General features: G+C 38.2%; 1 protein-coding gene across 3 annotated transcripts in view; it reads right to left on the bottom strand.

Moving 5' to 3' along the window:
- Nucleotides 1–415: 415 nt before the first annotated feature.
- Nucleotides 416–16,715, bottom strand: part of si:dkey-240h12.4 (death-associated protein kinase 2) — a 39,529-nt gene continuing 23,229 nt past the window's right edge. For all 3 annotated transcript variants that reach the window (XM_017720062.2, XM_017720063.2, XM_037540624.1), the window contains exons 6-12: nt 16,320–16,368; nt 12,960–12,986; nt 10,400–10,552; nt 8,860–8,905; nt 6,334–6,423; nt 2,877–2,963; nt 416–2,163 (exon numbers count right to left, since the gene is read on the bottom strand). In XM_017720062.2, the coding sequence (XP_017575551.1) occupies nt 2,083–2,163; nt 2,877–2,963; nt 6,334–6,423; nt 8,860–8,905; nt 10,400–10,552; nt 12,960–12,986; nt 16,320–16,368 (533 nt within the window). In that variant the 3' untranslated portion in view covers nt 416–2,082. The remainder of the gene's footprint in view (nt 2,164–2,876; nt 2,964–6,333; nt 6,424–8,859; nt 8,906–10,399; nt 10,553–12,959; nt 12,987–16,319; nt 16,369–16,715) is intronic.

Genomic DNA, 16,715 nt, shown 5'->3' with positions numbered 1-16,715 from the left:
TTTTCTAGCAAGTGTTACAACTAATCCTTTCTGTTATGGTTAACCCCACCCCAAGGGTAAACCGTAACACTGCTCTACCCATCATTATTGATGGAACTGTATATGAACGGTAGAGGCTAGAAATACAGGTCAAGTGTTCATTTGTAGCAGAGATGTATATGTTGCTGGTACAAAAATAAGATTACACCAACTTAAATATTTGTAAAATTACATTTCAAAAAACAAAATGGGTTAGGTTGTGCCCTGCTGTCCTGTAAGGTAGTAACATGTGGTGCAATGGCACCCCAACATCTGGACACTATAAATCTGTACCCCAGCAGTCTCAAGATGATGGCTTTTGGGATATTGTGATAGGAGTCCTAGAAAGTGGGGTAATTTTATAGTATTTACTTAAATGAGAAACTAGAAATGAAAGTTAGGGGAACTTTTTTAATAAACTAAGAAGTTTGAGTTGGAAGAACTCTAGAATCCTTATCTTGAGTTTCCTCAAGAAAAGCAATGCAATCAGTGACCTTATCATTTTAAGTTGAGCTGATTTGGCAGTTTTTACAGTACACAGGGTGTGTAAAGTTTATGATATGACTGGTAAGGGTTAAATGATCTGTACATAAATTACAGAGACCTTAGCATCTACTCAATTTGTGCACACCAGAAACATTCAATGCATAATACGCTTGGCTGCTCAAAAGCAACATTAGCCAGCCAACTCTCAAAATAGGCACATTAAATCAGACCACTGTGCTCTTTGTCGTCCTCCACTTGGGTAAGCCAGTACTTTGATCTGTGAATACAAGTGAATGCTTCCTCACGTGTCTTCATACTTGAGAAAAAACTCCTATCCCACAGGCTATGATGGAATGTTTATAACTAATATATCCTGTGTTTATTTCAACAGTTCACGTTATAGCACAGAAAAGCCACCATAATCTTTACATATGCAAAAGAATCGACTGACATCACAGACACAGACAAGACTAAAACCACAGGGATAGTCAGGTAATAATTACATTACCTCCCCAAATAAAACTAACCCCGTCTGGATAGTACTTTAGACTGAATAAAATATCACAATGTAAAACATGAAGTTCTGAAACATCCCTTTTTCAGTTCTTCCTGAAAGAATAAGTACAATAGTCAAAAGTGACTGAAGCTCAGGGGAACTTGACCGAATCTAAGGTGGTGATCAAAGTACCCCATTTATTACCTCAACCCTTCCACACTTTCACAATGACCACCATAAAAGACACCAGAAAGCCTACAAGAATCCTTAAACACACACGGCGTTCCTCCTCAACATGTTCTTACAGCTAACACTTGGCTTTGAGCCAAATTCCAAATTCTAAGAATGTGACTTTGGCCAAAAGCCCACCCCTTCAGATGTGTGTGCGTCTATGACGTTGGTAGGGTACTAAAGGTGGTCTCGTGGGGTGGGTAATTATGATTTCAGCGGAGGGTCAAAGGTCAAGAATGTGTGGTAATTTGTTATGTCAAGTAAGGCACGCAGCCTAGGAACCTCCCAATTCCTTAAGAGCTCTCTAAGAACTTTCCCTATAAATCAGGACGAGCTTCTAAAATCCCTCGAGATGTCTTCTTGGAGGTTGAAACAGTACATATACTTTCTGGGTGTTTTATCCAGTCTAGGTTTTTCTGGGGTTGACAAATTCTGGAGGAGTAGAACGAGAAGAATGTCAAACTGTGCTAATAGGTACATCCTCAAAAGCCTTCCATCCCAAATGACCATGGCACTTCAAGCTAAAGCGTCACCGTTTAGCATCTCAGAGGTAGCGGTCTGTGAATAAACTTGCATATAAGTCTGGAGAGTACCGTGACTGTGTCTTGGCTCAGTCACATTTCTCTGAAGTGACGTCTCATGCTGCAACTGGGAACACAGCTGGTGTTCGGGAAATGACACGTAGTGAGGCTCGAGGCCTAGCGGTGGGGATTCTGTTTGGTCTGGAAAACAGTGATGTGACCTCTGTCTCCCCCTATAGGTCATACAAAATCAGCCTCTTCCTCCCCCTAAGGGTCGCATGGAGGATTGCAGGAGGGGCTTAACACTGTATCCCTCTCTTGGCGATGGCTTTAGGAACTGCTGCTGAGTCGGCGACGCAGGAGTGAGGCGGTTTTTGTTTCAGTGTCTTCCTGGTCACTCTCACACTCTCTCTACGGAAAGCAAAAACAGAGTAAAAATTACAGATCAGAATGTTTCTTATTGGGTTATTATTGTTCAGGAATTGCTCCGATTTTTTCAAAATGTCTGTATAATTAAATTAGGATATAAACAAAGTAATTCAAAGTGGTTTGAAGTGAGATGCTCCGTTCTACATAAACTTACAGAATCAGAATTGTTCACAGTGTTGGTAATAGGAACCAGACACCTGAAGCATTTAATGCTTCCAAAAGCTGCTTTGCAAAAAAGCTATTGCATAAAATGGTTAGAAATTTGCCGCCTGATATAAGAGATATTGTTTTATGGTAGTTTTGAGTTCAGGTTATGGATTAAAGTGTATTTTTAACTGATTCATGGGTACATGCAGTATGTAAAGAGGAAACATAGTCCTCAAAGAAAACTTAATTTTTCAGTTTACCAGTAATTTTCTAAAATCAACACTATATATAAAAAGTCAGAAGACATGTAGGTTTAATGGTGGTTTTAGACTGTAAGTTAAATGGATATATTTGAGACATAGAGACCCCGGTTCCCATCAACACCACTGTAAAGAAATCCAAGACAGTAAGTTTCTTTAGAATGAACTGAGTACAAATCAAACCATTCTAAATGACGTTGTTTACATGTTTACAAAAGAAACATTTTGAAACATTGATGGAATTCCCCTTCACGATGTATGCGATTAATTGCTTATGAACCATCTTACCAATTCTTGTTGTTCCAAAGCTTTAGTTTTACACACCAACTTGAGCTTACAAAGCCTGTTACAGGCAGACACCATGTTATAGGACATCTGAAAAGGAAAAACAATGTCAGAAAAACAACTAAATAAATCATGATGGCATGACTAGCAAAGTTTTAGGGTTTGAGGAAAGCCTTTTATTTCTACACTGTAAAACTCACAGCACATATTAATGAAATACAACCCCAATTCCACGTTGTGTAAAACATAAATAAAAACAGAATACGATGATTTGCAAATCCTTTTCAACCTATATTCAATTGAATACACTACAAAGACAAGATATTTCATGTTCAAACAGATAAACTTCATTGTTTTTTGCAAATATTCACTCATTTTGAATTTGGTGCCTGCAACACGTTCCAAAGAAGTTGGGACAGGGGCAACAAAAGACTGGGAAAGTTGAGGAATGCTCAAAAAACACCTGTTTGAACATTCCACGGGTAAGATTGTTTTTATCAGCATTTTATCAGCATCATATTTTGAGTCAAGGTAACTTTATTTAAAGGTATTATTCACTATTTTCACTATTCACTAGTTTTCACTATTATTCACTATTTTTATTTAACTTGACTTTACATGAAAATACAAACAGGCCAATAGCAGGTTGTTATAAAAGACTTGAACATTTAGTGCGGTTTAATGTAATAGACAGCACAGATGTTTACATTTTAATGATTTGGACTTCCCTGCTTTTTCATAACTTTATTTTAGTAATTTCAGACTCAAAGATCCAATCAAATAAAATCGTTGAGTTGAATAAACGTATTGCAAATTAGATTAGACTTCTCAGCTTTACTTGATAACTACTTGGTCAATGCAACCTTCTTGAGTTAAACTCACATCATTCCTACTGGCTCTTAGTACCTTATATTTACCTATTGAGCTTGTGTCTTCACCGCCTGTGTATTGTCATTCTCTCCCACCTACCTTGCCTTACTTGTCACCTAAATTTATTAATTTTTATGAATCAGGCCAATCGGTACTGATCAAAAATGTGTTGACACAGCCGAGTTAGTAAGTTCCTCTTTGCTGAATGTGGTTGTGCTGTGGCTAAACACCACAGAGACTACATCTATAACTACATCTTTGGACTGTAGTGTCAACATTTGGAGAGGTGGTCTGTAGGGACATTAAGTTGGGCAAGACAAATTTTTTGATCATATCTCTGCAATACAATATGAATTTGTCAAAATAATAGCCTAATGTTGAGTTTAATTTAAAATTACTTAATTATATTGCGTTAGAACAGCTTAAGCATAAGTCCCAAATACTCAATCATTTCAAAATCAACAAAACAAATTGAGCTAGTACAATTTACTCATTTTACTTATGTGTAAATGAGTTATTAACTTTTGTTATTAACACTCTTTTACAGTGTAGTAAAGGGCAATGTTAACTCATGAAGCGAAGTCCATAAAGACATGGTTTGATGATGATGTTGTTATGGAGGAAATCTAATGGTCTGCACAAAGCCCTGACCTCAAACCCACGGCACAACTTTGGGATTAATTTGGAACTTCAATTGTTAGCCAGGCTTTTTTGTCTAACATTAAAGCCTGACCTCACAAATGTTATTTAGACTGAACAGAATTAGTCCAAAATCTTGTGGAAAGCCTTCTCAGAAGAGTGGAGGCTGCTATAGATGCAAAGGAAGGCCAACTCCATATTAATACACATGGTTTTAAAATGGACTGTCCTACAAGCTCATATAGGTGCAATGGTCAGGTGCCCATATACTTTTGATTTTGTTTTTTAGTGAAACTACTCCTACAAGTACCATTTCACCAGAAATACAACTGTACATAGAGTGACATTCAAAGTACATTACATAGCTGAAAACAGTAGTTACAGTCTTCATAAGTCTGCATTTCATCTTTTGTCTTTGATCAATTTATAGATAGCAGTATACTTTACACAACTCTTCAAAAGATTGTAATTGCTTGTCATATTGTAATATGTGACGTTATTGTGCTCAATAATAACTTATTCCACATAGATTAATAGATGATAGCTTATAGTATGTGATATACTATAAACTAGAAATCACAAGACATTTTAAGATGGTTTATCCAATTTCAGGATATCAATAAAGGATTAAGTGATAAGTAATATACTGTATATATGTTTTGTATTTATAGTAATCTTTGATAACATATCTACCTTAAGATTTGATCTGTACAACAAGGGATATATACAAGGCATTCTGGCTGAGTTCATTCTCAATGTTTTACAGCTTTCTCAATCATTATGGAATCATCTACAGCTCTGTTCATCATTTTGGCTAAAATTTCTTATTTTTTTCCATCTTCCTATTAATTAGTTGAAATAAAGTTGTGCAGCCATAGCATCATAATACAACAATTTTATAAATGTAACAAACTGGTTTTATATTATTCAAAACACAGATTCCAATATTTTCTATGGTAGTGTAGGGCTGAATGATATGGGCAAACTAAGATTTTTCTGACCAAAACTGTGACTATGATAGATAAAAAACCTAAAAAGCCAGGTTTTTCAGCCAGCGCTGAACATGTACCCGTCTGTGGATTTGTTGTCCTGTACACGTCACATGGGTTTGGTTGCTTCTGATTGGTTTAACTGATCCACAGGCAGTTCACAAGATCTGTGTTAAGCTAAACTTTTCCCACTTAAAACTTGGTAAGTTGTTGTAGTTGATAATGTAGACTATAATAACCAATTGTAATTTTGAAAGAAAATTGATTAATCTTTCAGCTCTATGGTGATGTGTATCATACCGCACCTTAGATTCCATTGGCCTGCATCAGTTCCTCCAGCTTACAACTAAAGAAGCACTTCAGATACCAAAAATGTCCCATCTGACTGACTACTTTTATGCTAGTGAGAAAACTTTTACATTTGACTGACAAAACTCATGAGTTCACAAAAGTCTGAAGCTAAAGGAATTAATCCAGTAGTGATCTTATTGCGCCAACTCTACAGCTGGACTCAGGCTACACTCCCACATTTCAACAGCAGGTGTCACTGTAGCTCACAAACCAGCTGCCATACAGCGTGAGTCATCTTTGCAGAGAGGAGGCAGTGGAGCAGACGCACAGCAGCACCCCAGGGCAACTACATTTTCCAGTGGACAGATTAAGGCTGAAAAGCGTACTATATATATATAATGTGCATGCTGTATGACTACAGATTAGAGACTAAGAATAACAGAAACAGAAGGCAACATAGGTATTAAGTCTGAGACAGTCTGCTGCGCTACTGCATTAAACAGAGGCCTATAGAGCAGCAGAGGGTGTTTGGAGCCATCAGAAGTCATTAGTAGTAAACGGTGAGCATGCTTCTGCAATAGCAGAGATTTTCCCAGGCAGTGTTTACATAAAGCAGTGGTGGTGGCATAGAACATACAGTGACTCAGAGCCAAGAGCAAACAAGCACCCACCTTCCACTTCCTCTTAGCATTAAACTTCTTAAAGTTCTTCATGTTGATGGAAGAGCGATTCCTCTTGGCCATCTGCGTCCTTGTGAGAGGCTGCACCAAAGGAAGAGAGGTTGGAATATCTTCTAAAATTACAGTAGACTCTAAACTTGGCTGATAATATCAGCCAGTATCAAGGTCACTCATATCAGTATTGGCAAATGTCCAGGTATTACATGCCAGTATTTAGAGGCTGGTTCTAAGAAACATACACTCCTGATGTGAGGACAACCAGTGATACAGGCTTGACTGAACAAAACATAATCATTACAGATACCACTTTTTCTTTCATGACACTGATTCTGTTCTTCTTCTTTTAACTACCAAGCTTATAATGAGCCATTGAAGCACTTCACTTATCATAAGCATCTCAAAGTAGACATAGTGAAACTTGTCAAACACTCAATGACCTCACAGGAAGAAATATACAGCCAAGAACATCACATCACACAATGTGAGTGTGTGCTATTTCAGGATAGATTTGTTACAGGATGGGATCTGAGTGTTCCTTTTTTACTTCTCATCCAGCATTTCTAGCTGATATCAGCTCAATATTGATGTCCATTGATACTGATATGCCATGTTGGTATAATAATTATGGTCAAATTAGCAGTTTAAAGCCCTTAATCACCTTTCACGCTCAAAACCTGGGACATTAACAGGTTACTTTCACCGAAAATGTTCAGGCTTTGCATCTTCCACAGGTGCAGCCTGTAAATGGTATTTTAACATGCACATGTCCATACATGCCTTAAAATTCCAGTAAACATGATGCAATATTCTTAGTATGAAAAGGCCAAAAGCTCCTTCCAAAGCAAAGATTTTTGCCAGTTCTCTGTAGAATCATGTACAAAATTCACTCATAAGACATTTTTACTTGCAAACCTAAATAAAATCTGTAAAAAGAATCACAGAAGTGTTCAGTTTTGTAGTCCAGCTGTAGTCATTGTATTTCCTGGTAATGTATCCATTTCTGTTCACACACGAGTCTCCCAGTAATAGGTACTGTACTGAGTCACATGCAGGTAAATTGGCGTTACAAATTTACCATTATTTTGATTCTGGCTTAACCCTGTTTAATTACTACTGAATTCCAAAATGCATGTATGAATGGGGCTTAAAGAGATTTACACTCCAACCATTTGAAATCCATACTTTTATTTTTTGGGTCTACTAGAATAGATCTACATGATTCAATGTTCCAAAAACACACTTACATTTCTCATACTGTACATCTCTATTAACCCGCTGTCTGAAACGCTCTGTTGGAGCTCCTGTGTACTTTAGCCCCCCTCTCGATGAGCACAGTGTGAACTGTGAGCTGATTGATCAGCTCACCCACTCTTTTCTGACAGGTCAAGCAGAGCAGTTCTCTCCCTATATGTTCCACCCCTGTCTTGCAGTCTGCAGATAGACTCTTCTCTCTTGAGCTGCTGTGACTATTTTTCCAATGGCATCGGTTCTGCTGTAACAGTTTAAGCCATTCCAATCCTGAAAGTCAGGTCACCGTCTTCATGACATGCCTACAAAACTGAACACAATCTTCCCAGCCTCTAGTATCTGCTGTGCATTGTCCTAAGGTGTGCCAAGCTTGCCAGCAGGCAGACAATAAGGACTGTGTTACAAGATTACATCATTTTGTAACAAAGGAAAAAAGGATGGAATTTCAACAAGTATTTAAGGTAGCTGAGACGTGGCATGCTTCATAACTTTGTAGACCATTTACATGCACAAAAAGCTACATAATACACTAAAGAAAAGGGAAAAAATGGAAAAATATCATCTGTTCCCCTTAAACTTCACCTGTAGTATGATTATTATGGCTGAGTATTATTATAAAAATCTGACAACACCATTCAACATCATTACCTTGTCTTCAATACAGTTTTCTGAACAATCCTTTTTGCATTGCCTTCTTTTAAATTATAAACCAGAAGTAGGTGTGGCTTAAACCAAAAATCAATGTGAGGAGCCAGAAATGGATATATTTACAAACCGCAATAGACTCCAGAGGAATCAAGAGGTACTGACGTTAACATGTATACGAAATGTAATTAAGATGACCAATCCGCAGTCTGGTTTTTTGGAAAAAGCAAGCTTATTGGCTCATAGTGCTCATGACTGCTTAGGCACTGAAACTTGGTGTTGCATGACAGAATTTTTGATATTTTGTATAATTGAAGTAATTCAGTTGGTTGCATGAATGCATAAAATTTTGATACCCAGCCCCAATTAAGCTATTGTTCTAGGAATGGAATTGATGAAAACTATATAAAATATGCTGGCAAATATATTATTTTAAACATTATTTAAGTAATTTAAGTTTAAGAAATATGAAAATTGTGAACTGACACAATCATATCTGACCATTCATAGTTGACAGCAGATAACTTTATCAGCCAGAAAAATAAAACTAGAGTTTAATTTTGACCATATAAAATTTTTGGACATATAAGTAAAAGATAGTGCTGATTCAACAGATCTTCTCACCTTGATCCAAGGGTGAATCAAACACTCCTCCGCAGTCATCCTCTCCCTGCATATATGAAAACACACACAAACACACATATAATTAAAGAGAAGGAGACACAGGAGCAAATATTACGAATTGGCAAAACAAATGATTCACAGACATGAGCACAGCTGTTTTCAGCAACACATATGGCACTATGTTTTACTGAATCTAGAACAAGACTACCCCTCTCCATCCATATGAGTAACAGCAGGCTCATAAAACAGATATGAGGCTCATGAGGTGGTGTAATGAACAGTTCTACTGAATTAGCTCAACCTGCAGTCCCACACTATCTAAAAAAGCAAATTAAGTTTTCAGACCCTAGATATTTACAAGCATTATGTTATGATCACATAACAGCATTTACAGAGAGAGTAATAAGCAAAATATACACAAAAATCATTACTAATGAGGTTCAATGTGTGAAAATAGTTTTTTTGGTATTTTTTCAACATTGTTTTTAAAATATCTTTTTCGATTTCTTTTAAAGTGAAGTCAAAAGATTCATCATGAGTTTCAATTTTTAAATAAAAAAAATGATGTCCCACAACTGACACACAGAGTTTTAGTCCATAAGCAGATCCTAATTTTACTCACCCCTGCATTTTAGAGCAGGAAGTGAGACTGCATCCCTGTCCCTCATAGCATCACGGTAACCAGTTAGACCCTGTTGTTTTAAGTAATATGTCCCCAGGTCTAAAAACACAGCCATAAGGAACTAACAGTACTGACAAAGTGTGTGCAACTCTTCAAAGCTGCGTTCACTAGTCATGCACTAGCTAGTGTTTTTGAGTGATGCTCAAAATAAGTGCAAACACCTATAAAGGTTGCTAAGCCTAACCGAGTTCTCACAAGATTTTTTGTATACTGCATACTGTGGCTGTTTATACTGTGTACTGTATGCTACTCCTCATAGTAGTGTACAGTATAGTATCCAGTATTGTATTACTAGGCAGAGGTGCTACTAGACTGCTAACATCAGGATTGAGACAATTAGATCCATCTAAAGACCAACCTCATTTTCCTCAGCCCTCCAGTCATTGCTTAGGAATCACTGCTAGCAGCTTTTTAGCAACACATGTGGATATATTGTGTGTTTTTCAGAGATACAGAGATGTTTTACATTTGCTACAGGTATTTTTCCTGTTATTTAATTTATGTATGCATAAAGGGCTGAAAGTGGGGCTATTCAGTTGTTCAGAGCAAACCAGGCACTGTCAGTGGTTATGTCCTCCTGAAATGACCATTGAATGGCAATGCATTCTTGGATACAGTTTATCATGAAGATAGCTCTGCTGGAATGTTTGGCTGTTGCAGTACGTGTAACACCTATCTTTGCTGTACTGCAGAAATTGATGTTGGTCATATATTGTGTTCAACTTACTCCTATTGGGCCTTAACAGTACACATGCACTATGAAGTAGGCTTTTCCAAATACAACCACTGTGTTTTATGGACTCGTTAGATAAATAACAACAGTGTGTGACAACGTAGTGAGTGATACATGATAGTCACCTCTGATCTTTTAACAGGAGTTTCTGGATAAAATCTTTGGCCATAGAGCTGGTGCGGCTGAAATAGTGTGGTTCAAACTCGTAGTTCATTGCCACGATGTTCTTCAGCGTCTCCTCATCGGTCTCTCCTTGAAATGGGGACAGGCCGCTCAGCCTGAGAGGTTAAAGCAATACTTCACCCAAAAACCACCAATGTAACCAACAGCCCACACAGAAGAAATATACATGTACATGCATGTGCAATATATGTAAATATATGTGACAATACAGAACTACATTACACAATACAACAAATGTTATTCATAAAAAAAGAGATTTAAAATTTCTCTCATTGCTTATTTTAGGAATCTTTCTTGTAAAGCTGTGTTAACACTAAGCCTGCCATGTGGATGCTGTAATTTAGCCATAAGCTCCGTAAGCTCACTGTAAGCTGTTTATCTGATTTATAGTGACCAAAGCAGTGAATAACATCATTTAGAAGTGAATTCGATGACTCACATGCACAATTCCTCAGATTAAAAAACACCTACAGCTACTTTTATGGCACAAAAACGGTCTTCAGGCTGAATCTGGAGAGATATCTGATTGTAGTTACACTTCACAGATGGTGTTGCTATGGGAATACAGGGTTATGACTAAAAGCTCATTCTTCTTGAAGCTGATTAACTATCTAAAAAAATTTTGCATTAAGACTACACACGGGACATGCCACAGTGTTTTTCTTCACAAAGTGAGGAAAGGGCGTCCCAAAACACATTCTTACAAAACGGGCAAATGGCAACATTTTGGTACATAGGGTGAGAAGATCGGCGATTTGGGAGAGGCTTGGAGTAGAGCAGCTGCTCCTCCACATTGAGAGAAGCCAGTTGAGGTGGTTCGGGCATCTGTTAAGGATGGCCTCTAGACGCCTCCCTAGGGAGGTGTTCTAGACATGTCCGACGGGGAAGAGACCCCGGGGAAGACCCAGGACACGTTGGAGGGATAATATCTCTCGACTGTCTGGAGTTCCCAAGACAGTGCTGGAGGAGGTGGTGGGAGAGAGGGAGGCCTGGGCCTCTTTGCTTAGGCTGCTGCCCCTGCGACCCGGACTCGGATAAGCGGTTGAGGATGGATGGATGGTAACATTTTGGAAGAGTGAAAAGAGAATGTCAGGAGCTGGAACTTCATGACTGCTTCCACATGACACTCTCATGTTTGGTCAGCTTTTGGAGATACAGCTCCACACGATAAAAAGCAAAAAACAATCTCATCTTTTTGACATTTGTCAAAACGTTCTTCTCATCGTTCGAATGCTGGAAACAACTGTGATTAGTTCACCGAGTTCAAAAACCAGAGAAAGCAAAAAAACAAGGCTGAACAAAATAATGCTGCATTTTCACCATCTGAAAGACTGCATTTGGTGTGCAAGATATCATACATGGTATACTTGCCCTAATTAATTCATTAACATAGAAATTCATCATGCTTGGTGTGTGAAGGCCTTAATACATCCACATTGGCATTTTGAGACAAGTCTTTTCTTTAAGAAAAGATTTTCATTGTAGAGCTTTTTGATTTACTACATATCAAATACATCCATACACACAACGGTTTAAGTCAGCATATTATCAAGTATATGACAAAACATCAAGTATATAAACTAAAGTATTATAACACAATGTATTCATCAATAAGATAATAACTTTCCTACTAATATTTTTTTGGTCTACACTGATTTTTGCTTCCAATTACATTTTTATTCATATTTCATCCACCTATGTTATCTTGTATGGTATGTATGCTTCTATAACACCTACATTTCCCAGAAGAGATAAATTGTAGCATCTTTCAATAACATATCTACTAAAATGGGAAGAACCTTTCACATTTCCTATTTCAGTTGTTCTCCATTTTCAGTTGGGAGGGGGGGTCGTAGCAATGTTTCTGCTATTCAGCTACATGGACAGGCATGCTCTTTAAAGGAATAGTTCAGTGAAAAATGTACACAGCTTTCCTTTTACAACAAACACAAGTGATCAGCCAAGACATGTTTGTTGTCTGAAGTTAGTTTCTTTGGCTACCACAGCTAAAAAGTAATGGAAGTCTATGACACTCAAAATCTTTCTGGCTGACATAGAGTGTTACTACACATATTACTAGTACTACATCTTTTACTGAAGAGGCAGTCCTTGGATACCAAACATGTCTTGATTAGCTACATTTGGGACAAGAAGAAAGTAGATCTTGCGCCAAACCCTTCCTTGAACTGTATATTTTAGTTCCTTTAATCTGCTGATGAGGTCTCAGAATAAGTGCCCTCATTCAAATAGAAACAGGCAGAAGTGCTGGACTAATCTCTTAATCTCATGTTTAATCTGACATTTGCACAAATTCATCCCATGGTAGCTGACCTACAACCCTGAGACAAAGCATCTCTCGTTCAGCGAAAAGCTTCACTTCTGAGAACAACTGTTCACCTTTAAATATCTGAAGTCTTTTATTGGGATTAGGGGTGAAGTGGGCGCAGTTTGCCTGAAGAACTTTCACTAGCAAGAACTGTATGGGGAAGAATGGGCACTTACAGAATGTAGGTGATGACGCCAATGCTCCTGAGAAAAGAAACACACAAGAGAACATTCTTTCACTTCTCACATCCTAATTGTGGAACAGGTAGGGCAGTCATAAAGCCCATGAGAGAACTTTCTTCCAGCACAAAAAGTGAAGTGAGCCAAACACAGTCATTCAGTGACAGATCTTCTGTGGTTTTGACTTCAGATTGCCTTGTAAATGATACAATAAGCATAAGCATTTTAAACAGCAGCTGCCCTTTACATTGTGTGAACATTTCATAACATGAACTAATAGAAATGGTTTTAAATGACTTGTAATGATATTGCGTTATATTAAAATAACATTAATTTTAAGAAAGCTTTATCCTTCTGGTTTCATGTTACCACTTCAAAGAAACAAGGCAGTAATAACACACCAGTGAGACAAAACATTACAACCACTCACAGTTAAACTGAATAGCACTGTTTTCTTATAAAAGTGGCGCACGTCAAATTCTGGGACACATTAGACAGTAAGTAAACAGTTGGTTTTCATAGTCGGTGTTTTGGATGTGTGGGGATAGGGCAAATAGGAAACTTTGTCAAGCAAGGCTTGTGGTGTGTGATGGTGAGTATTTACAAACAGTGGTCCAAATAGGGACAAACCACAAAACAGCGAGGAGGGTGTTCGGAACCCAAAGCTCATCAATATGCGACTTATCTGAACCAATAGAAAAGCTACTGTGACACGAGTCAGAAATGATTATGAGAGGAATGTGTAACGACACAGCACATCACATGCTGCTGTGTATGGAGCTACATAGTCAAATACAGAAAGTGCATACAATTGGCGCACTAGTATCAGAACTGGCCCTTTGTAACATGCAGACAGAATCGCAGACGCTCGCAGGTAAGATGATGTGGTTTAATGATCCACACGGTCAAAGGGGAAAACACAGTTCACAGAGAAAGTCCAGTCCAGAAATCCAAAACAGAAAGCAATCCAAGAAGGCAACGGTACCAAAGGGGCAAAACACAAATCAGAAACGGGTAGACTAATCCAACGGTCGAAACACAGAACAATAGGTATAAGAGAACGCTCAGTGATTGCCTAAACAATACCTCGCAAAGTTCTGAGTCCCCACTTAAATATCCCAGTAGTAAATGAGACTCCAGTGTAAGGCTTCAATAATCAGGCGACTGAGATCGCAGATAGGTGCGAGGGGAAACCACGTGATCAGTCTGAGAATCCTGGGGATTGAAGTCTTCTCCTATGATGGAGTCAGATAGCACGTGATCGGTCACTGGTCCCCCCTAGCACTCTGGGAGATGAAGTCTGTCTCTTTTGCTGAATGCATGACACCATTCGAGCGATGAAAGACGGCCGCTTGGTCCAATCCAATTCAATTCAATCTTGTTTTCATTTACCTCATGTGGAGGGCCAGATATACGTGCACCGTTTACCTGGGAAAGTGATAGCACCATGTTGCACTGTGGGAAGAAGACAAGCTGGTGGAGGGAGTGTGATGCTCTGGGCAATGTTCTGCTGGGAAACCCTGGGTCCAGGCATTCACGTGGACATCAGTGTGACACATGCCTACCTAACATAAACGTTGTTGCGGATCAGGTACATCCCTTCATTGCAATGATGTTCCTTGATATGGCCTCTTTCAGCAGGATAATGTGCCTTGCCACACTGCACACATTTTTTGGGAATGATTTGAGGAACACGAGTTAATGGAGTTTCTCTGATTCATAAACCTTGCATGGTAAATAAGAGCTATTCATAAAGTTAGGCAATGATTAGCGCACTTTTTAATACTGTGATATTTTCACCAGTGTCCTAGAGAAGAGGCCATGGAAATCTATATGCAAATGAGCACATACATAATAAAGACCCTTGCCAAGTGAAGCTCCAGTTGGCCAAAGAAACAAAAACAAAGAAACAAAGAAAACCAAGTCTCAGAAACAGAGCAATGAATTTTAATTGCTGACAAATAATAGTAAACTGTTGAATTAAGATATGTACAACTTGTAACCAAGAGACAAAGTTCTACAAATCTGGCCTGTGGTGTCTAAAACCTCTTTTATCAGTGCTCACATCAGCAACTGATGACGACTGTTTGTTCAGTTAACGACTGTCCATTATGTAGTTCACTGAGAGCTATGAGAGCTTTTTTTATGAGCTGTCACTACATGTTTTCCTTCTGCTTTAAACAGATATCCTATAAATGTTTGCAGACCCCAGTTTTGTTAAATGTGTTTTAGCAATTTTGAAATCTTTAACTCTGGTAGAATCCACTGTCTGAAGGTTCTACAGTCTCGCTAAGCATGTTTGTCATTATATTAGTCAGTACACAATGGCACCCAATGGTCTTACCCATTCCCTGTTCTTCATCTAACAAATACTCGTCTGTCTCCTTTATCCATGCTTACAGTCAGCAAAGGATGACAACAGCTTACTGAAGTAACAATAACGCACTACAGTGCTGTGAAAAAGTATTTGCCCCTCACTCGATTTTTTCTATTTTTGCTAATGTGTCACATTTAAGTATTGCACATCACCCAACTTCTATAGATCAACTGAATGTGGTTCACTGTTTGATTTTTTAGCTAACAGGGCAATTACTTTTTTACATATGGCTGAACAGCAATTTGTCTTAAAAAAACAGCATTCTGTATTTACTTGGGTTCTTTGTCTAATATTAAAAGTTATTTAATGATTTCAAAACATTCAGATGTGACATGCAAAAACAGAAGAAATTGGGAAGGGGCAAATCCTTTTTCACAGCACTGTAAATAGTTCACATGGTACAGAAAGTACATATAACTGAGAGCATTTTTTATAAGCTGTAACTACAAATTTTTTTTTTGTCACGCAATGAGCTTTTGAGCTTTTGTGCGCAGTTTAAAAAATGTTTTTAAAAACGATGTGAAAAATGAGTGAAAGCGATGAGAACATGTTAACACACTTGCACTTCTGCTAAGGTGACAGTGAAGATTAAGTCGAGCCCAGTTCTGTTAAGTGTGTTTCAGCAACAGAGAAATGCTGTAAGGTATTAAAAGTTCAAGCGTTTTTCTACTGATTTTAGATGTACAAGGTTTTGCTCCAATAGGGACAATATATCAGCAGTTACAGAGACAACAGCTGGGTACACTTTTATTGTTAGCACGAAGAATGTAGTTCTATATTCAGCATGCATGTGGGCAGGTGTGGTCAGGTCTGAGCCTGTCAGAAACCCTGAGGCAATCGAAGACAAGGTAGCGTTTCAGAAGAGCAGCAGCAGCCAGTCTTTATGGTCACTGTGTGTGTGTGTGTTTGTGTGTGTGTGTGTGTGTTTGTGTGTGTGTGTGTGTGTGTGTGTGTGTTTGATGCAAACTATGTTCACTCACCACATATCTGCAGCTGTGCTTAGGGGTTCAAAGTTGATGATCTCAGGGGCTAAAGAGAGAGAAAGAGAGAGAGAGCGAGAGAGAGTATAATAGGGACAAAGAGCAAGCAAGACAGAAACAGAGAGAGAACATGGACAGAAGGAGAGACATAAGGAGCCAGAAAAAGAGAGGGAGAAAAAGAGAGAGAGAGAGAGAGATAACAGACAGAAACAGACACATAAAGAGACAGAGAAAGAAAAAGAGTTATAGAGACAAAGAGCAAGCAAGACAAAAATAGAGAAAGATAACAAGTCAAGTAAAAAAAAAAAGTGAGAGACAGAGAGACAGAAAAAAGTCAGAGAAAGACAGAAAAGTGAGCAAGAGAAAGAAAGAGAGCAACAAGTAGTGTTTGAGAAA

Source organism: Pygocentrus nattereri, chromosome 1 (assembly GCF_015220715.1).
Source record: "Pygocentrus nattereri isolate fPygNat1 chromosome 1, fPygNat1.pri, whole genome shotgun sequence".
In the NCBI taxonomy this organism is placed as follows: domain Eukaryota; kingdom Metazoa; phylum Chordata; class Actinopteri; order Characiformes; family Serrasalmidae; genus Pygocentrus; species Pygocentrus nattereri.
This window is presented reverse-complemented; position numbering and strand designations above follow the sequence as displayed.